We start from the raw sequence: 17,922 nt of genomic DNA, 5'->3' as shown, positions 1-17,922 counted from the left end.
CCCACAACACATGCCACCCACCAAGTCAGAAACCTCAGCGTCGCCCTGGGCTCCAGCTCCTTCACCCTCCTCCTTCAGACTCAGTCTTGCTCCCTCTCCGCCATCTCTGTGGACAGCTGCATCTCCCCAGCATTTCCACTGCTGCTGCTAGCCCGCACCCTTTGGCAACAGCTTCCTAATTGACCTCCCACCTCCAATCTTTTCCAGCTCATTAATCCATCTTCCACATTTTTAGTAACATCATCTTTTTAAAACAGCTCTGCTCATTTATTTCACTCCCCTGCTGAAAAACATTTCATCGCCTCATCACCTACACGCCAAACCTAATTGGGAATTTAAGGTCTTCTGGAAAGTGAGCCCCCACTTACTGGATAGTGTCACTTCCTGCCACTCCGTCCACTAACCCACTGTGCAGTCAGGCCCAACGAGCTTTCCTTTCCGTCCATCCATGGTGTCCTTTCACACTTCTATAACTTCACACCTGCTGTCTCTACTCTCGGGAATGCCTTTCTCAGACTTTAAGGTCCAGTTCAAATAGCAAGACCTCTGTTGGGCCTGACGGGGCAAGTCATCATCCCTTTCTTTTCTGAGCTCATTCTGCTTATTCCTTTCTTCTAGCCTTTGATCACTTTAGGCAGCTATTTTTTTCTTTAATTATATCTTGCAGTGACATCACATAGTTTCATACAGGGACATGGCAAACCTGCAATTTATGTTTGTTGCATGAATGAATACATGAATATTTATATAACAACATTAAACAGCATCAGCATAAACTACATGTGTGACAAATGTGTCAATTTGGAGAAAAATAATCTATTTTTCATTATATTAATATATGTTATATAATTATGTATGTATTATGCAAGTTATATATGACCTATTGTAGGGTAAAGAAAATATCAGGCTTTTCTGCCCTTCTGCCATCAGGATAGATGATGGATCCTTGTCCTGAATGCATGCCTGATGGCGGGCACCTGGAATAGGGTGTGGGCATAGGTAGATGGGATTCAGCTGAGCTAAGACTGAAGACTGTGCTTTTAAGGGCGGCGTCACGGGGACGCCAGTAGCAGCAGCTGCAGCACCAGTAGCAGCAGCAGCAGAACCCGAAGTAGAAGCCGAGAAGCAGCAGAGCGAACGCTGGAGAGCCCAGATAGAGTGAAGACTTGCTGGGGGCTGGGAGGCTGGCAGGCTGGCAGGCCTCCCAGCCCCCCAGCCAGCACCCCTGCCTGCCATGTGCCTGGTGAACCCCAAATAAAAAACCTGCAAAACTACTGAGGACTCTGACTCCTCCTTTACCCGGTCTGCATGGGATCAGAAAACCTGCACTGTGCCCATGTCCTGCCTCTACACCTATTAACATTTATCTAGATTTTATTCCAATTCTGTAAAATGCATGCTGTCTCCCATATAATAGTATGAGGTGTCGTGATAATACGAGTTATATGAAATTTGAAAATACCAAATTCAAGCATTAAGGCTAATACAAGACTCAGCATTTACTGTTAAAATTTGGAATTAAGTAAAGATGACTTTTATACTATACTTTTTAAATATAAGTTTTAGAATTGCAACTAATATTTTTATAAGAAGTTAATCTGGAGGTCAGAAACAATGATTTCATGTATTCATGCACCCCATAAATTCTTAAATTTATATTGGCTATACAACTTAAGTGAACACAACTCTTGTTCAATACAATGATAGCATAACAATAAATTTTTTCAGGAACAATACACTTAGTACTGGTTTACTGATGATTCTACAATTGTTCATAAATGTTTACTTCACCCACAGGTCAATGGTTTTAAGAGCCAAGAGTTCTGATTTATTGCTAATGTGGTCAAGCCAAGAAGTGACAGGCTTTTTCACAGAGATTAAAACAGTGTTGATGCTTGAAACTACAAGTTCCATGGAGCAAGGCTGAAATAATTTATCAAGTTAGCTAGATAGCCCACTAAAAGTACCATGTCAGACTAAAAAAAGCCATTGATGGTTGGGTTGTGAGTCTATGCTGACCAATGTCACCTAACGTAGGAGGGACAGCAGATGTTTCAATGCTTATTCCTTGAAACTTAGCATACGGCTGAGCTTGAGTGCCTTAAAAGAATAACAGATCTGAAATAATTCATGGCAGTAGAATTACTGATATTTAAGCAGATGTCACTTTTTTTTTTTAGCAAATGGAAATTGAAGTACAGATGGTGAGGGCTGGTATGTTTTATAGTAGCCATTATGGATTAAAAAAATCTACATTTGTTAAGCTGAATATCACAAAATATATAATGATGTCCACATTTTTCCCTCACTGCAATGGAGAAAAGCTTACTTTGGTCTTCTGGCTTCTCACTAGCTAGAGAGAGGAATATTTCTCAGGTGACTTTGTTCCATTCTTTTTTAATAAAATACAGGATGAATTCCCACAGCCTCTGGTAAAGGAATTTATTCTATTAAAAATATAGAAATTATAAAGAAAATAGTAAATACTAGTACCTCCATGTCAAGAACCTTATGGAAAATGGCCTGAGCTAAACACTCCCGAATGTATTTTTGATGATCCCGCTTCATGTTATTTAGTTTGTATTCTTTTTCAGAAAGTATTCTTCCACTTCTTGTGATCTGTCATGAATAAATAATAGAAATACAAAGCAGAAAATGTATTTAGTTACCAATACAGAGAGAAACAGAGAGAGAAAGTGGCAGTGTCTTCGAAGCCTAGGGTATATACACTACAGGAATTGGTAAACTTTCTCTTGTAATGAATATTTCACGAGGCAAAATAAAAAAGAGAGTCTCAGATACCTATCATTGTGAAAACACACACAGGTGGCACACGATGTTTAAAATGAGTTTTCATTAGAGTAACAATTTCTCCTGATGGAACCCAGGTGTTCTTTTCATTTCTTTTTTTGAATATATTCGTGAAGAAGGTGCTACCTTAAAACAATGAATGGGAACAGTTATCACAGGAAAGATGGTCTCACAGGTAATACTTTGAAGGGCAAAACATGTAAGCTACAGAAGTTTTCACAAGTTGGTTTAAAAAGTAATTGGTTTCATTGCTTTGTCTTCACACTCCTTACTCTTCTCCCACTCTCCAACCCCAGAATGCAATTTAATTTGTTGTGATTCAGATTTTTTCAGATTATGTATTACTGCAGATGTAAGGTATTCCAGATACTTTTCAATTGTCATCTTTGCAAGTCAGAAGAGGTGTAGTTTCCTTTTTTAATTTATTTGTTTTTCTTTCAATACTTCCTATGGTCATATTTCTTATATTTTTCTATATCTCTGTTAAAAAAGAGGGTGACATACTTTCTGAAGTGTATATCTTTATCCTTTCCACTTATTTAGTCTTACTAATTTTTTTCAAATCTAATACAAGCTCACATTTCTTAATTTTGAAAGCTATAATTTTTTAATGCTGGTGTTGCAATACACTGGGGTGTTAAAGAGCAACTAGAGTTGTTACAAGTAATTGGATCCTGATAATCATTTTTATACATTTTCCAAGAGAATAAAATGGTGCAGTTGTGAAAGTTGTGCTTCAAATTATGACTAACAGTTACAGTCTTTAAAATGTGTTATCCATGGGAAATTATATCATGTATGTCTAATTGGGAAACAATATTGAGAACATCTGGTACCATCTTGGCAGTTAACAGCAGGTTGATCTCTCCTCTGTGAGTAGATCTGATCTCTCACAGCTAGACTGGAAGCGCCTATAGGGCAGACATATTTCACCAATTTGAACATATTGGTGAAGAAAGTGGTACCTTAAAACAATGAATGGGAACAGTTATCACAGGAATGACGGTCTCACAACAGGAAATACTTTGAAGGGCAAAACATGTAAGCTACAGAGGTTTTCACCATTTGCTTTAAAAAGTAATTGGTTTCATTGCTTTGAAGCCGTCTCAAAATTGAAGCTGCCTCAAAATCACCTGGAAGACCAGATGAAAACAGTTTGATGGGCCCCACACCAGAGTTTCTGACACAAGAGGTCTGGGGTAGAGCTCTAGAATTTGCATTTCTCAGTGATGTTGAACATTGCTGTCCAGGGACTATATCTGAACAACTGCTTTAGAAAAACGGCTCTATCTTCGTTATTTGCACATAACCAGTGTTCAATAAGTGCTTGTTGATGATGCTGATAAGGAAATATGAAGTCTTTCCCCTTTATACAGGAAGCTCACAGATTACCCTCCGAGAAAATAATGTTAATAGTTACCACAACAATTACAACCACCATTCACTACACATCTCAAATTGCCACAACAATCCCAATGGCTAAGTATCATAACATTTTACAACTGAAGAAGTTAGAGCTCAGAAAGTTAAGTGAAGGATTTGTTCAAGATTTTATGTCTTGTACATGGCAGAGCCAGGTTTCAGCCAGGTCTGTCTGATAACAAAGCCCCAGGAGACAAAAAGCAAGCTCTCTGAGATCTACCCAGCCACAGTGCCAAGCACATAAACAACAATTAGAATCATGTGTAGATCCTTTCAACACCATGGCAACAATAGTTAAGGAAACCCACTGTGTTTTAAGAAGGTAAACAGCTAAAATCATTAGTCACGCTTTCAATAACCATATCTCTTCCCTTCAATGGATTACTATAATATTTTTAAAAGATTTCATATTAAGTGCATTTAGAGGAGTGAAAATCTTGTGGAAATTATAGTTTTGGAGCTAACAAAAGACACTAATGTATCAATAAACCATCACAGGAAATGATTTTTTTTTTTAATTCAAGGAGAAATTTTGAATTGTTCATGTTTCCACACCACATTCTGTGCTCATTAAATCTTTTTTTTTTTTTTCCGAAGACAGTAGTCTTCTCTTTATCCTTAACAGTTTCTGGTTCATATAATGTTTAATAATTATGTATAAATCAAAGAATAAACAAATGAAGTATGCTATTGAAAACTGATAGGATTTTTCCTTAATAATTTATAAGAAACTTGGCAGTTATCAAGACATCTCTTTCTCTTTTGAAACATAGCTTCAAATAGATAAATCTTTAGAAAGGAAGTCATTTTTCTAAATAGCAAAGATGTCACTGATTAGCTCAAGGAGGAAATCAGGAAGGTAGCGAATATTTGAAACAAGGGGGCAAGTAGAAAGTAAGCCAAGTCTTACCAGCCCCGATCTCAAGAGATGCCGCCTTATTCTTGTATTGTTAAAATATCCAGCCAGGTGTTTATCAGTAAGACTATTATACGCTGCTAGTAACCTGAAACAGAAAAATGAAATAGTTAAGGTTTTATGAAGTGTTGTTTGATAATCAAGACAATTCTTGACTTTCTCATCCCCAACCTATGCATAATCATTCACTTAGCCAGCCAGTCATTCATGTGTGTGTTTAATAGACAAGTATTGAGCACCTACTGTTTTCTGGTTTTAGGATAAGAACAGGGAAATAGTCCTGATGTTGTTTATCTAGCAATTTGTTGTGAAAAATCCAATACTAAAAATCAGACAAAAGGTCATGGGCACACTGAGATGGAGACCAAGTCCAGTTGCTAGGAAAGTCTTGAAGGAAGAAGTCTGGTGGAAAAGCAGGAGCTCCTTCAGAGGATGATTCAGCCTCCTGTTATATTCCTAGTCTTGGTAACTCCAACTTGCCTGCACTTACTCAACATGTTCTTCCATGTTTTTAGAGCACAACATATAGTCCTTCAACTGCAAAGGCCTTGCTTTCACCTGTTAGCTAGAGGATAACACCTGTTAGCTTTAGATTCCTAAAGCAATCTGGGGTGCTGTGTGCTATTACCTTACACTCCACATCCCTAAGACCTTGAGTTACCTCAAATGTCACACAATATGTTACAGTTTATTTCTAAGTCTCCTCTGCTAGGTTTCAAGGCCAGAATAGAGCATCATTCTTGGTATCACTCTTGATGTGATATATTGTGTGTATAAATAATGACATGTCCAGTAAATGAAAAGACAACTTTGGGACTTAATCTTATTGGTACAGATTCCTAATTTTAAGTTTAGCAGCTTAGAAGTGTTAACTTCCTATATATATCCAGACAATTTTATTAATTCCACATCCAGCACCCCCCAAAATAAATTTTACAGGTTTCCTTTGATTTGGGGGTCTTTCATTTTAAGTGTCAAAGAGAACAAACTGGTTCCTAAATTATATACTATACCTTTGTAGATGGTCATTGAAGTCCATTAATCAAAATTTGATGCAATTTTTCTAAGTTATAACTATCCCATATTAATCATTACTACCTTTCAAATACCGCAATAATGGAAATCTATTTTTACATGAATGTATGTATGTATATATATGTATGTATGTGTGTGTGTATTTATATATATGTAACATGGCTGTGTGAGAGACAGACATGGTGGGGCAGAGACAGAGGTAAAGAACACATAAATCTAAACACAGCCCAATATATTTTAAATATATATTTAAATATATTTTAAATAAAGTACAGAAGTTTTTTAGTTTGATGTTGTCCCATATGATTTCACTCATGTGGAAGATAAAGAGTCAAAACAAATGAAAAAACAAAAACAAACTGAGATTATGAGAACAAATTGGCAGTTGCCAGACGGAAAGAGGAAAGAGAGTAGGGAAATTCACTAAAAGGGACAATTTTATGATGGTGAGTGGAAACTAGATTTTTGATGGTATATACAGGTGTCAAATGATAATGTTGTACACCTGAAACTTATATAATGTTATAAACCAATGTTACTCTGATAAAATGTTTTAAAAGTGCATACCCTACTACCTGCAACAAAGATTTACAATCTGTATATTTTGTGAGCAGCTAATACTTAAATTATTCTCAAATAAGAACAGGAACTCATTATAATCAAATAAATGTCATTATCATCTATTTTATTCAGTTCTTTGCACTGCCTTAGTTAGATGGAGATGATTTTGGTGAGCTTTTCCTGTCTCTTTTCTCCTTATTGCCCATCGTGAGAAAGTTCCATGCTGTCAAGTGGTAAAGAAAGTTTAATTTCGTCCACAAAAGAGATTGATAAGCAGTTACAAAGCCCAGAAGTCAAGGTGTCACATGAGAGTTTCAAACATGAACAACTACGGGAACCATTATTTCCTGGGTTTATGTAAAAAGACAACCCCAGGGCTTCAATAACGCACGTACAAAACCAGCCTCAGATAATGCTTTGAAACCATCTTTTAAATGAACTGTCTTGGTGTCCTATAGTTCATCAAAGGTTTCCTGTCTCTGAAAGGTCAACATCGCATCCCGTACCTTTCTAACTCTCAGAATATCTTTTCAGCAACTCATTTCAGAAAGGTGAGCAGGTGTCTCTCAGTCCTAACAATCATAATTCCACAGCTCACAGATTCTTAAGATAAATCATTAGACTGATATCACATATAGTCTTTTGTCTGTTTTTCCAGCTCAAGTTAAAAAAAAAAAAAATCAACAGATTTGGAATAGCTGTGAATGCCAGAACCCTGATTAAATCAGTAGGGTTAAAAAGTTGGTATGACATTGACCTCAACTTCCCTATACACTGATAAAATATCTCCTTTTAATTCAGACTTTGTAACTTTTGTAATATTTAAATCTCAATAATAATGTTTAACCTGCTTTGGCACCACCTCATTTCAATTCTATTCTCCAGACTTCTACTAAATCAATCTGTGTGCAAGGTGCCCGCCAGTCTTAGTGAAAGGTCAAATAGGCCTAGTTGAGTTGAAACCTTTGCACACATTGGTTTTCTCACTTTTCTTATTTAGGGATGATTAAGGGTCCCTGCTTGGGATACCATTTGTAAATTACTCTTTCCACTGCTGTTATCATGTGACTGCTGCTTTTTTCAGGCAGTGCCTGAAGTTTTTTTGACCTGATCCTTGAGATTAGTGAATTGTTTGCTAACAAGATATTGCACTAGAATAAATTATATGCAGATTTAGTAAAAAACAGTTGTCAAAGTATACATTTGCTCTCACCCCCTCACCCCATGTCTATGTTGAAATCCAAACTCAGGTGTTTTTGTTATTTGGGTGGTGATGAGGTCCAGAGGGAGATCTCTCATGAATGGGATTAATGCCCTTATGAGGGAGACCCCAGAGTGCTCCTCTCTCCGTTTCTACCAGGCTCAAGAAAATGGTCACCTGTAAACTAGGAATTGGGTCCTCACCAGACATGGAATCTGCTGGCACCTTGATTGTGAACCTACCCAGCTCCAGAACTGTGTGAAATAAATTTCTATTGTTTAAGTCACCCAATCTATGTTATTCCTTTTCAGCAGTCTGAACAGAGGTCAGGAAAAACATCTTGACTGTCTACATATAAATGTCACTTTGCTCTGAGCCAGTCAGCCTCCTCTACTGCCAACCCTGTGCACCCTATTTTCCTTGTGCACGTGGTGCTGGCTTGTAGCTTCCCTTTGCATTTTCTCAATTATAAGAGCTTTCCTGACCCAGACACAAGCACAGATCAGTAGAACTTTTATTTTATTAAAATATTTTTTATTTTGTTAATATTGCTTTACATCATTGTTTCCATTATAGAAGTATCAGATCTCGCCCCGCCGCAAGCATTGTTACCATACTGCGCCCACCACCAAAGACCCTTGCACGCCCTCCCTTCTTTGTCCTCATTCCTTCCCTTCTACCCCTTTCCCTCTTGTCACCCCTACTCCACAATCAGTTTTCATGGTTAGTTTTTCAGATTGGCCTTATCTGACCCTTTGTTTTATTTTTCCATATTCCACATGTAAGTAGCACCATCTTATATTTGTCTTTCTCTTTCTGACTGATTTCGCTTAGCATAATCCCTTCCAGCTCCAGCTCCATCCACATTGCTGCAAATGGCAAGAGTTTTATCTTTATTGATGTAAAACAGTATTCCATTGTGTGTGTGTGTGTGTGTGTTTGGGTGGGTGCACGCACTCGCGCAGGTGCATGTGTGTACACATCTTGCAATAGAGCTTTTCCAATGCTTAGACTTTGTCTTCACCATTCACTGACACTGCTCCCCCTCCCTGACCCCATACACTTCTCTTTCTTTTCTTGTCACCCTGGCTTGGTGCCTGTGTGGCACCTTGAGCGCTCCATTTGCTCTCCAAGCCTCTCTGCATCTGTTGTCAAAGCTGAAATTCTTGGTCACGTTGCCTCAGGCCTGTGAGCCTCTGGCTCCCGTGCAGAGGATCAACAACTGTATTGGTCAGAGTGACCACCAGGCCATTGTGAACACATCACTCAAAGGCCCTGCTGTTCACACCAACTCCCACAACTAACTAGATAGACCAGTCAAACCCGTTGGCTTCTTTATATGATGGGCAAGGGTATTTACACACCCTATGGCCACTGGGTGGAGAAGGACATACTTTTTGGCTAATTGCACTGGGGAAAACAGTTCCGTAGGAAACAAAGCAACCCTGTCTCTAGGATGGGTCCTGTTTTCTCCACTTCAATACATGCCCTGTGTCCCTGAGCTTCCGAGGATTAGAGGAGCCTGCTGCTGAGTCACTGGGAGCACTGCCTTCTGAGCTACAACCTTTTAGCTTGTAACCCTTAAACCCCTTTTTCCTGCCATGTATTTATAGATGATTTTCCTGTCTCTTTTCTCCTTAGTGGTTATCATAGGAAATGTCCATGTTGTCAAATGGTTGTAACTGGGACTCTGAAATAATACAAAGTCAGTAATTCCTGTCAGTCCTTTCATCTGCCTTCAAAGAGCAAGTCTGTCCCATAAAAATTTCCAGGTAAAAGCTGAAGCACTAGAATATTATGAATCACAAACATTATTGAGTACAGACTACTTTCATGGCATCCTGTAAGGCACTGAGGACACAGCAAGGCCACAGAGACTGCACTCACAATGTCCCCAATCCAGTGGGGATGTCTAAGTGTTTGTGTGCACTTGATTTCTCTTTGTTCATCTATATTCACAGATATGTACTGAGCATCTAATCTCTCCATGTTAGACACTGTGCCCTAAGCTGGAGGAGGGTAAAATCCTTATCCCATTCTGCAGCACTTCCACACATAGTCATCTCATTTGATTTATTTTGGGTGCCTGGAATATGAGAAATATCTAATTATTACAGCTCTTCCAACTTCCTAAAATGAAAAAACTCCAAAACATTATTGCTTAACGTGAATCAGTCTAGGAAAACCTGACTGAGATAAAGTATAATTTATCAGGCTGATAAAGGGATTTCTGCTGGCCTGCAGCATCTTGAACACCAACCTCTGCCAACACTGCTGGCCCCACACTGTATACCCTGGTGGAGTGAGAGGGAGGTTGGTTAACACTCCAGACACAGCTCAATACTCGTTCCACCACTACTAGCTCCATAGCTGGAAGCAAATGATTAGAACTTCCTCTGCCTCTGTTGCTCTATCTTTGTCATTCAATTAGAAGAATATCCTTTTCTCCCCAGTTTCTAGTAACACATTATTTCTACCTAAGACCTAATCAAAATGGTCTTTTACCATCCATATTTTCACTAACATTGTCTCGTGATTATTTATTTATCTTCAAAGAGGATAAAAACCTCTAGCTGTTATATATCTGTGTGTTCCCCACTCCCGCCAACACATCCACCAGAAATTACCTTTAAAAGTCCCTTCATGAGAAAATATTTGTAAGCTATATATCTGGAAAGGGGTTACTATCCAAAATACATTGGAAATGCAATAGCAAAATCATCATCATCATGTAATTAAAGAATAAACAGAGGACCTGAGTAGATATTGTTCCAAAGAAAACAAACAGATCCATGAAAAGGTGCTTAGCATCACTAATATCAGGGAAATGCATAAGAAAGAAACAGTGAGATATCAACTCACACCTGTTCCTATGGCAAAGACCAAAGATAACAAGTGCTGGTGAGGATGTGCAACACTGGTACAAACACTATGGGAAACAGTATTAATAATAGTACTCCCATATGATTCAGTAATCTCACTTCTGGTTCTACATCCAAAAGAAATGAAATCATGATCTTAAAGAGCTACCTGTACTCCTGTATTCACTGCAGCATTATTCACAATAGCCGAGAAATGGAAACAATGTATGTGTTCACTGACAGATGAATGGATATAGAAAATGTGAGATATATGTATGGAATATTACTCAGACATAAAAAAAGAAATTCCTGTCATTTATTACCACATTGATGCGCCTTCAGGGCATTAGGCTAAGTGAAATAGAAAAAAAGACAAAATACTGTATAATCTCACTTATATGTGAAGTCTAAAAAACTCATAGAAACAGTACAATGGTGGATGGCAGGAGTTGAGGGGGTGGGAGAAATGGGGAGATGTTGTTTAAAGGTACACACTTCCAGTTATAAAATGAGTAAGTTCTGAAAAACGAATGTATCACAAGGTGACTATATATACTTGAAATTTGCTAAGAGATAGATCTTAAATATTCTTTTCACACAAAAATAACATGTTAATTATGAAAGGTGATGAGGCACTAACTAACCTCATTGTGGTAATCATTTCACACTATATACATGAATCAAATTATCACCTTACACACCCAGACTTATACATATATATGCCAATTATATTTCATTAAATCAGGAAAAAAATTTAGACCTCAAAACTTCAAACCTCTACTCATTACCATTTCCAAAGATGCTTCACAATTATAGGTATTTGTTAGAGCAGTACCCCATTTCTAGGTATCAATTTCTATCTCAGTCTGTTCAGACTCTGTAACAAAACAGACTGGATGGCTTAAACAACAGTATTTCTCACAGTTCTGGAGGCTGGGAGCCTGAGATCAAGAGGCTGGCAAGGTCAGGTCCTTGGGGGGGCCCTTCTTCCTGTCTTGCAGATAACTGTCTTTGTATTGTGTGCTCACAGGGCAGAGAGAGGCGAGACCTCTGTTGTCTGTTCTTATAAGGGCATGAATCTCATCATGAGGGCTCTATCCTTATGACCTACTTCCCCAAAGCACCTTTTTACAAAGACCATCAGATTGGTGGTTGTGGTTTCAACATTTTATGGACTCACACAAGTGTGAGTCTTTAACAGAAGGCATAATTGTCTCCATTTTGAGGATGAGGAAACCAAGTCTTAGTTTATGTCACTTGCCAAAAAATCAAATAACTTAAAACTTGTTCCTGATGATATACACAAATCACCATGAAAAACCACTCAAAAGGGGCTGCTAAGTATAATGATGAAAAGACATGACTATATTCACAGAGAAACAACTCCACCAATATCCCAGTATATTAATGATGGAAGACAAGAATAGAAAAACTGGAAAGGAGGCCTCACAAGACTAAAACATGACTCACACAAGGAGGTGGGGGTCAAGGGGAATAACATGACCATTAACCCAACTGTAGAGGTCGTGACCCTTAGGCACCAGTGCCTTATCACAAGGCATGAGACCCAAGCAGGATCAGACTCCTACAGGGAGTGGAGCACAGGCCTGAGGTTAAAGATAGGGAGATTGGGCCCACCCTGGAATCTCTGGTCCCTTCCTGGTTTTGCCTGTTACCCAACATCAGTAACAAGCTGGCCACTCCATGGAGGAGTGACCCCTCCCAAAGAGAAAAGGGCTATATCAATGCAGTCACTGCACAGGCTCGAAGCAGCACTCCCACTGCCCACCTGTGACTATGCACGCACTTCCTTTCACCAACTCTCTCCCTCTGCAGGGCTAGCAGCTTCCTGCCTGCCCATGACCTGTCAAGGCCGCCCGCCTGCAACCATGCAGGCCTCTCTCAGCAAAACCTGTCCTTTTCCCTTTCCCTAATAAACCTGTTCTTTAAATATGACTAACGGCTCTGTCTCATGAAGAAACCCGCCTGGGAAACTCACCATGTGCAGCTGAAATGGGAGCTCTGGTGAAACCTTTCCCAGAGTGAGCCCAAGTACCCCACACTCTGAAAAACAACATCATTTTGGTGACCACGAAGGGACTCTTCACATCATCTGGTGCTAACATCATTTTGGCGCCCAACGTTTGGTTTTTCACATTATCGGTAAGATTTCTCCAGTTTTCTCTATCTTCATGCCATCACCACCCCTTTTTCTGAGGGGAGTTGGTATTCAGCAACTGTTTGGCTGTCCCACACAGACTGAGGGGCCCAGGCCAAGGCTACTCTTTGGCGCATCCCAACACAAGGAGGTACGACCTTCCAGTTGCCCTTGGCACGACAGGGTGAATGCCTCATGCCTCTCTGTCTCATTCCCTCAACTCCCACCTCCTTGTGTGAGTCAGGTTTTAGTCTTGTGAGGCCTCCTTTCCAGTTTTTCTATTCTTATCCTCCATCAGTAACAGGAAATTTTTTAAATGAAAATTCTTATAGGATGAAATGAACAAATACATAACTTACATTTACAATTAGCCATAACATTGTCATAAAGATACTGTTATGAAATCTTCATCTTATTCTCTTAGATATATATTTCTATAATCTGTTTTACACTACAAATTTTTCTAGGAAATTTGTCTAGAGAGAATACAAAAAATATTTTTGACACAATCAGTTTTATTTGGCTCAAATTTTGACTTAGCTCACCTGAATTAATGAAGTTTATATTAGTTCACTACGACTGCTGGACCAAAGTATCACATACTACTCACTTAAAACAACACAAATTTACTATTAAGGTCAGAAGTCCAAAATGGGTCTCACTGAGTAAAAATCAAGATGTGGGCAGGGCTGTATTTCTTCTGGAAGGAAGTCTCTGGCTGTTGACCCCTTTTCATTATCATAGTCAACAATAGCTGACCACATTGTCATTTCTCTGGCTCTGGTGCTCTTGCATTAGGGACCCTGGTGATCAGTTACATTTGTTCCACACACAGATTAATCCAGACTAATCCTGCTATTTTAAGGTCAGTTGATGAGCAATCTTAATTCCATTTGCAATTTTAATTCCCTCCTTATAATGCAAAATAAACATATCTGTGTATTCTGAGGAATAAGACATCAGCAGCTTGGAGGGGGCATTATTCTGCTTACCACCAGGTTTTTCCTCTATGCCAGATGCCAGGGAGCAGAAACATCAGATGCTGAATGTGATGGTGATCAGGTTGTAATATATATTAGAAAACAGCCAATCATGCAGTGGTCACCACTTCCAAAAAGGGTGTTTCCCGGATAGCAGAAAGCAGTTCTTGGTATGCCACACCAGAATGTACAAAACAAGTTGGTACCTATCTGCTGATATTGTTTTGATGTACCAAGACAAAAGAACAAGAGGTATACTGGTGTGCATTTCAAACAATGTACAGCTTTTTTGTAAGAACAGTAAAAGCTTTTTTGTAAGAACAGTAGAAGTAACTTGCTGTAGGTAAATCTAGTATGTGAAAAGACAGATTAGCTTAAAGAATGAAATTGTAATCATGTCAAACATCATTTATGCAACCCTTAAAATATTTCACAAATTTAAATTATTATAGGAAACATAAAGAGAGGGGGGAAATGCCAATAACACTATAACATGCCATTGATCATACATTGGAAATGATTTTAGTAATGTGAGAATGTGAATTAAAGTCATCTTAGTACTGATGAAATAGGTTACCATGAATGCTTACTACTGCACTTACGTACAAGTGTGTGGGGAATAGGAGAAAGGAGACATTTGTAAGAATATGGCATGGCCCCTACGATTAAGATTTTCAAGATGGGATTAGAAAAAAAGGATTTTATGCATAAAACAGTTATAAAGCATGCAACAGTCTCTCTAAAAAGCACAAACTAGTGTATTGAAGCTGGCTCATACTGGCTCTCATGAGATAATTTTTCAAATTTTCAGGAATTTTACAAGTCATTGTTTGCTTGAAATTGCTCATTATGGGATTATTTACACTACATAAATTGGCAAACACTACAAATCCGGGCTCTTTCTTTCTTTCTAAAAAAGACAGCTTACTGGTATACAATTGACTAAATTTTAAAAGTGGCAATTTATACTACAGGGATAAATTGTACAATTCACTGTATGAGTCCACAAATTGAAGTATGCTTTACCTACTTTTAATTCAGAAATTCAAGTTTTAAATGCAACATTTGACCAAAGGTGCTCACATACCTGTTCAACTATTTCCTACTCCTTAACAAAAAGAACATAAGGACTACAGCAAATACACTGACATTTTTCAGCAGCATTTCAATCAAGAAATTTTATGCAAGATATCTCTTTACGTTGCCACAAATGGAAAAGTTCAATTCACCTACCAATCTGGAAAAATGATTACACCATTTTATGCTCAACAGAATCAAGTGAGACTTAGGTGAATGAGCACAGTTTTATTACTAAGATGAAAAGCCTAATTGAGAGGTGCGTTGCATTTCAGAGGTCACTAAATCTGCAATTGTGGAGAGTTTGACAGCATTCAAGGAGGGCCTACATCAAACTTCCACTGCCACTGCAGGCTTCTGGCGATGACAGTCAAGTAAAATGTCTCTGCAACTCACATATCAAGTACTTGTATTGGGAACACAAGTAAAACAGGTCACAGCATATTGTGACTTATCTTTATGTTAAAATTCACAACCAGTTTCTGGACCCAAATGCCTTGCTCATTGTCTTCCAGGAAAAGATTTGCAAGAATCCTCTGAATTTCAATTTTCTGAACAAACTCACACATTCAAGCCTCCCAACTGAGCCTACAATTTTGAACCTCAGCAAGATTTTAGCATAGAAGTAAATGAAAACTAAATCGAAACAACTTCCCCAAATAAGGTATCTGAAAAGAATACCAATCACATGAAAAATAAAGGAAAATTAAACTAAGTTTTCCTCACTTAAAACTCCACATCATTTATAAATGAAAAAAATTAAGAAATGTGTAACCAAAATCTTAAAACCCAAGAGGTGCAATGAATTTCCTGTAATTATTTAAGGCAAATAAATCTTTATCAAACACCACTTGGCCAAGGTAAATTTGATGAGATTTAAAAAAAAATACAGGAAAAAGAGAATGGGATTTTGAACAGAAAGGCTTGAGGTCAAATTCTAATTCTACCCCTTATAAGGTGAGTGATCTTGAAAAATTCCGTCTTCTTCCTTTTAAAGTTACAGTATAAAGTAAAAAGCTGTTACTGCTTCCTAAAGTGACTGGTCTAGATTTATTGATCTGATACGTATTTATTTGGAGTTGCTACGTCTTAGGAGTATAGAAGATCACACGTGATCACATGAGTTATAGCCAATTCCCTCATTTTATTTATTTTTTTAAAAGATTCATTTATTTATGCATCCAAGAACTGGGGTACAGGCCAGAGGTGAGGGGGGTGAGAGGACTCACCAAAGACAGAGAGTGGAACAGAGCAGGCAGATTGACTGCAGTACACTGCTGAGGGGAGCAGTAAGCTAGTCAGGAGAGGTCTGTTGTACCATGTGGGTCGCTTCTTGGCAGGCAGGGGATCAAACTTGTGCTGCAGTGGCTGCAGATCGCTTCCTAGTTCGCATCTTAACCCCTTGCATCACCAGGGAGGCCCTTACCTCATTTTATATAATGAGAACACTGAGTTTTTAAAAGGAGGCATGGCTCATCAGAAGACTCAAGTCACAGACCTCAAAAAGATGTGAGATGATCACAAGCTTCCCCACAGAATTGTATATTCCTTCCCTGTGTTCTTTTGCTCACTACCTTCCACCAGAATTTGTTTCATTCACTCCCTTTACATTCATGTAAGACGCCTCCCTATACCCCCCACACACACACACAGCCCATGGCATACTGTGGGACCTTGCACACGGTAAACACTTGACCAGTATTTGTTGAACAAATCCATTAACAGTAATGACATATATTGGTCCAATTTCTAAATACAGCTCCTTTTTTAAAATTCACAGCTAAGGATCCTACCTTTTCTTCTGTTTCAGGACAATGACTGAAAGCAGTCTCTGACAAAAGGAGATCAAAAACAGGCTTTAGAGAGTATGGTGCTATTTTTTAATAGAGTGATGACTGTGGATGACCATACTGACAATGAGTTTTGTCCAATGAGTTTTTTCCAATGAGTTTTGTCCAATGAGTGTATTTGCTGTGAGCTACAAAATTGCCTTAAAGGAAAAAGTTCCCAGGGAGGCAGAAAAATATATATGTTTTGAAGAAACTTGAAGATAAATATGGAAGAGCAATTGACAAAAGGGTCAATTCTTTTCCAACCCTTTATAAGAAAACTCTTTGCCAACTAAAATTAGACCATGCGACTCTATTGTCTGCCACTTTACAGAAGATGACTGAACTGATAACATATAAATGATTCTATGTGAATTTTTCATTCTTTATTTGCATCCAAACCTCCCAGATCTCTGCAATTATGCTAAATATTGATGTACAATTTCACTCAACTTATTCTAACAATGCAGTCAGATGAGAACCATAATATCGTTTTATTTACAACCTTCATATGATGGTTTGAAGTGATTAATAAAAGAAAAACTAGTCTCCAACTGTGCTGACTGCTGGTGAGATAGTTTTGCAATGTTCACTGAGGAGGCACAGGAAAGCAGCAAATGAGGACTCAGTCGACCTAGGGCCACTAGGTTGAGTAGTTCCCTATAGACATGGTATGAGTTTTCAAGCATTTCTCTGCAGACTTTAGAATTTTACATTTTTGAACAGAAGAAAAAAAAAACATGGCCATTCAAAAATATATGTAATAATAGAAAACTAATTTCCAAACTAAGCAAGATAATGAAGTTGCTTAAAGGAAAATTCTATAAACTAATCATATGCATCACCAGTATTTACTAAGCACTTAAATTTTTTGTAGTGTACACTCTATAAGACATGTGCTATATATTTTAATTCTCAAAACAATCCTGTGAAATACTATTATCCTCCCTCTTCACTGATGAGTAAACTGAGGTATAAGGAGGTTAGATATCCATGGAAAGGTAGATGGAAGATTTAAATCAGTAACTATTCTGCTTTGCCCATTAAACTGAACTGTAATCTGTGAGACAC

At 38.2% G+C, this 17,922-nt stretch overlaps 1 protein-coding gene across 1 annotated transcript in view; it reads right to left on the bottom strand.

The window, feature by feature from the left end:
* ERICH3 (glutamate rich 3) overlaps positions 1-17,922 on the bottom strand; it is a gene marked incomplete at its 5' end in the record, with an annotated part of 125,378 nt that overhangs the window by 80,732 nt on the left and 26,724 nt on the right. Inside the window, 2 exon segments of the mRNA XM_084242345.1 lie at positions 2,494-2,619; positions 5,144-5,237. Coding sequence (XP_084098471.1) covers positions 2,494-2,619; positions 5,144-5,237 — 220 coding nt within the window.

This window comes from Talpa europaea (genome assembly GCF_964194135.1).
Source record: "Talpa europaea genome assembly, chromosome: 9".
In the NCBI taxonomy this organism is placed as follows: domain Eukaryota; kingdom Metazoa; phylum Chordata; class Mammalia; order Eulipotyphla; family Talpidae; genus Talpa; species Talpa europaea.
This window is presented reverse-complemented; position numbering and strand designations above follow the sequence as displayed.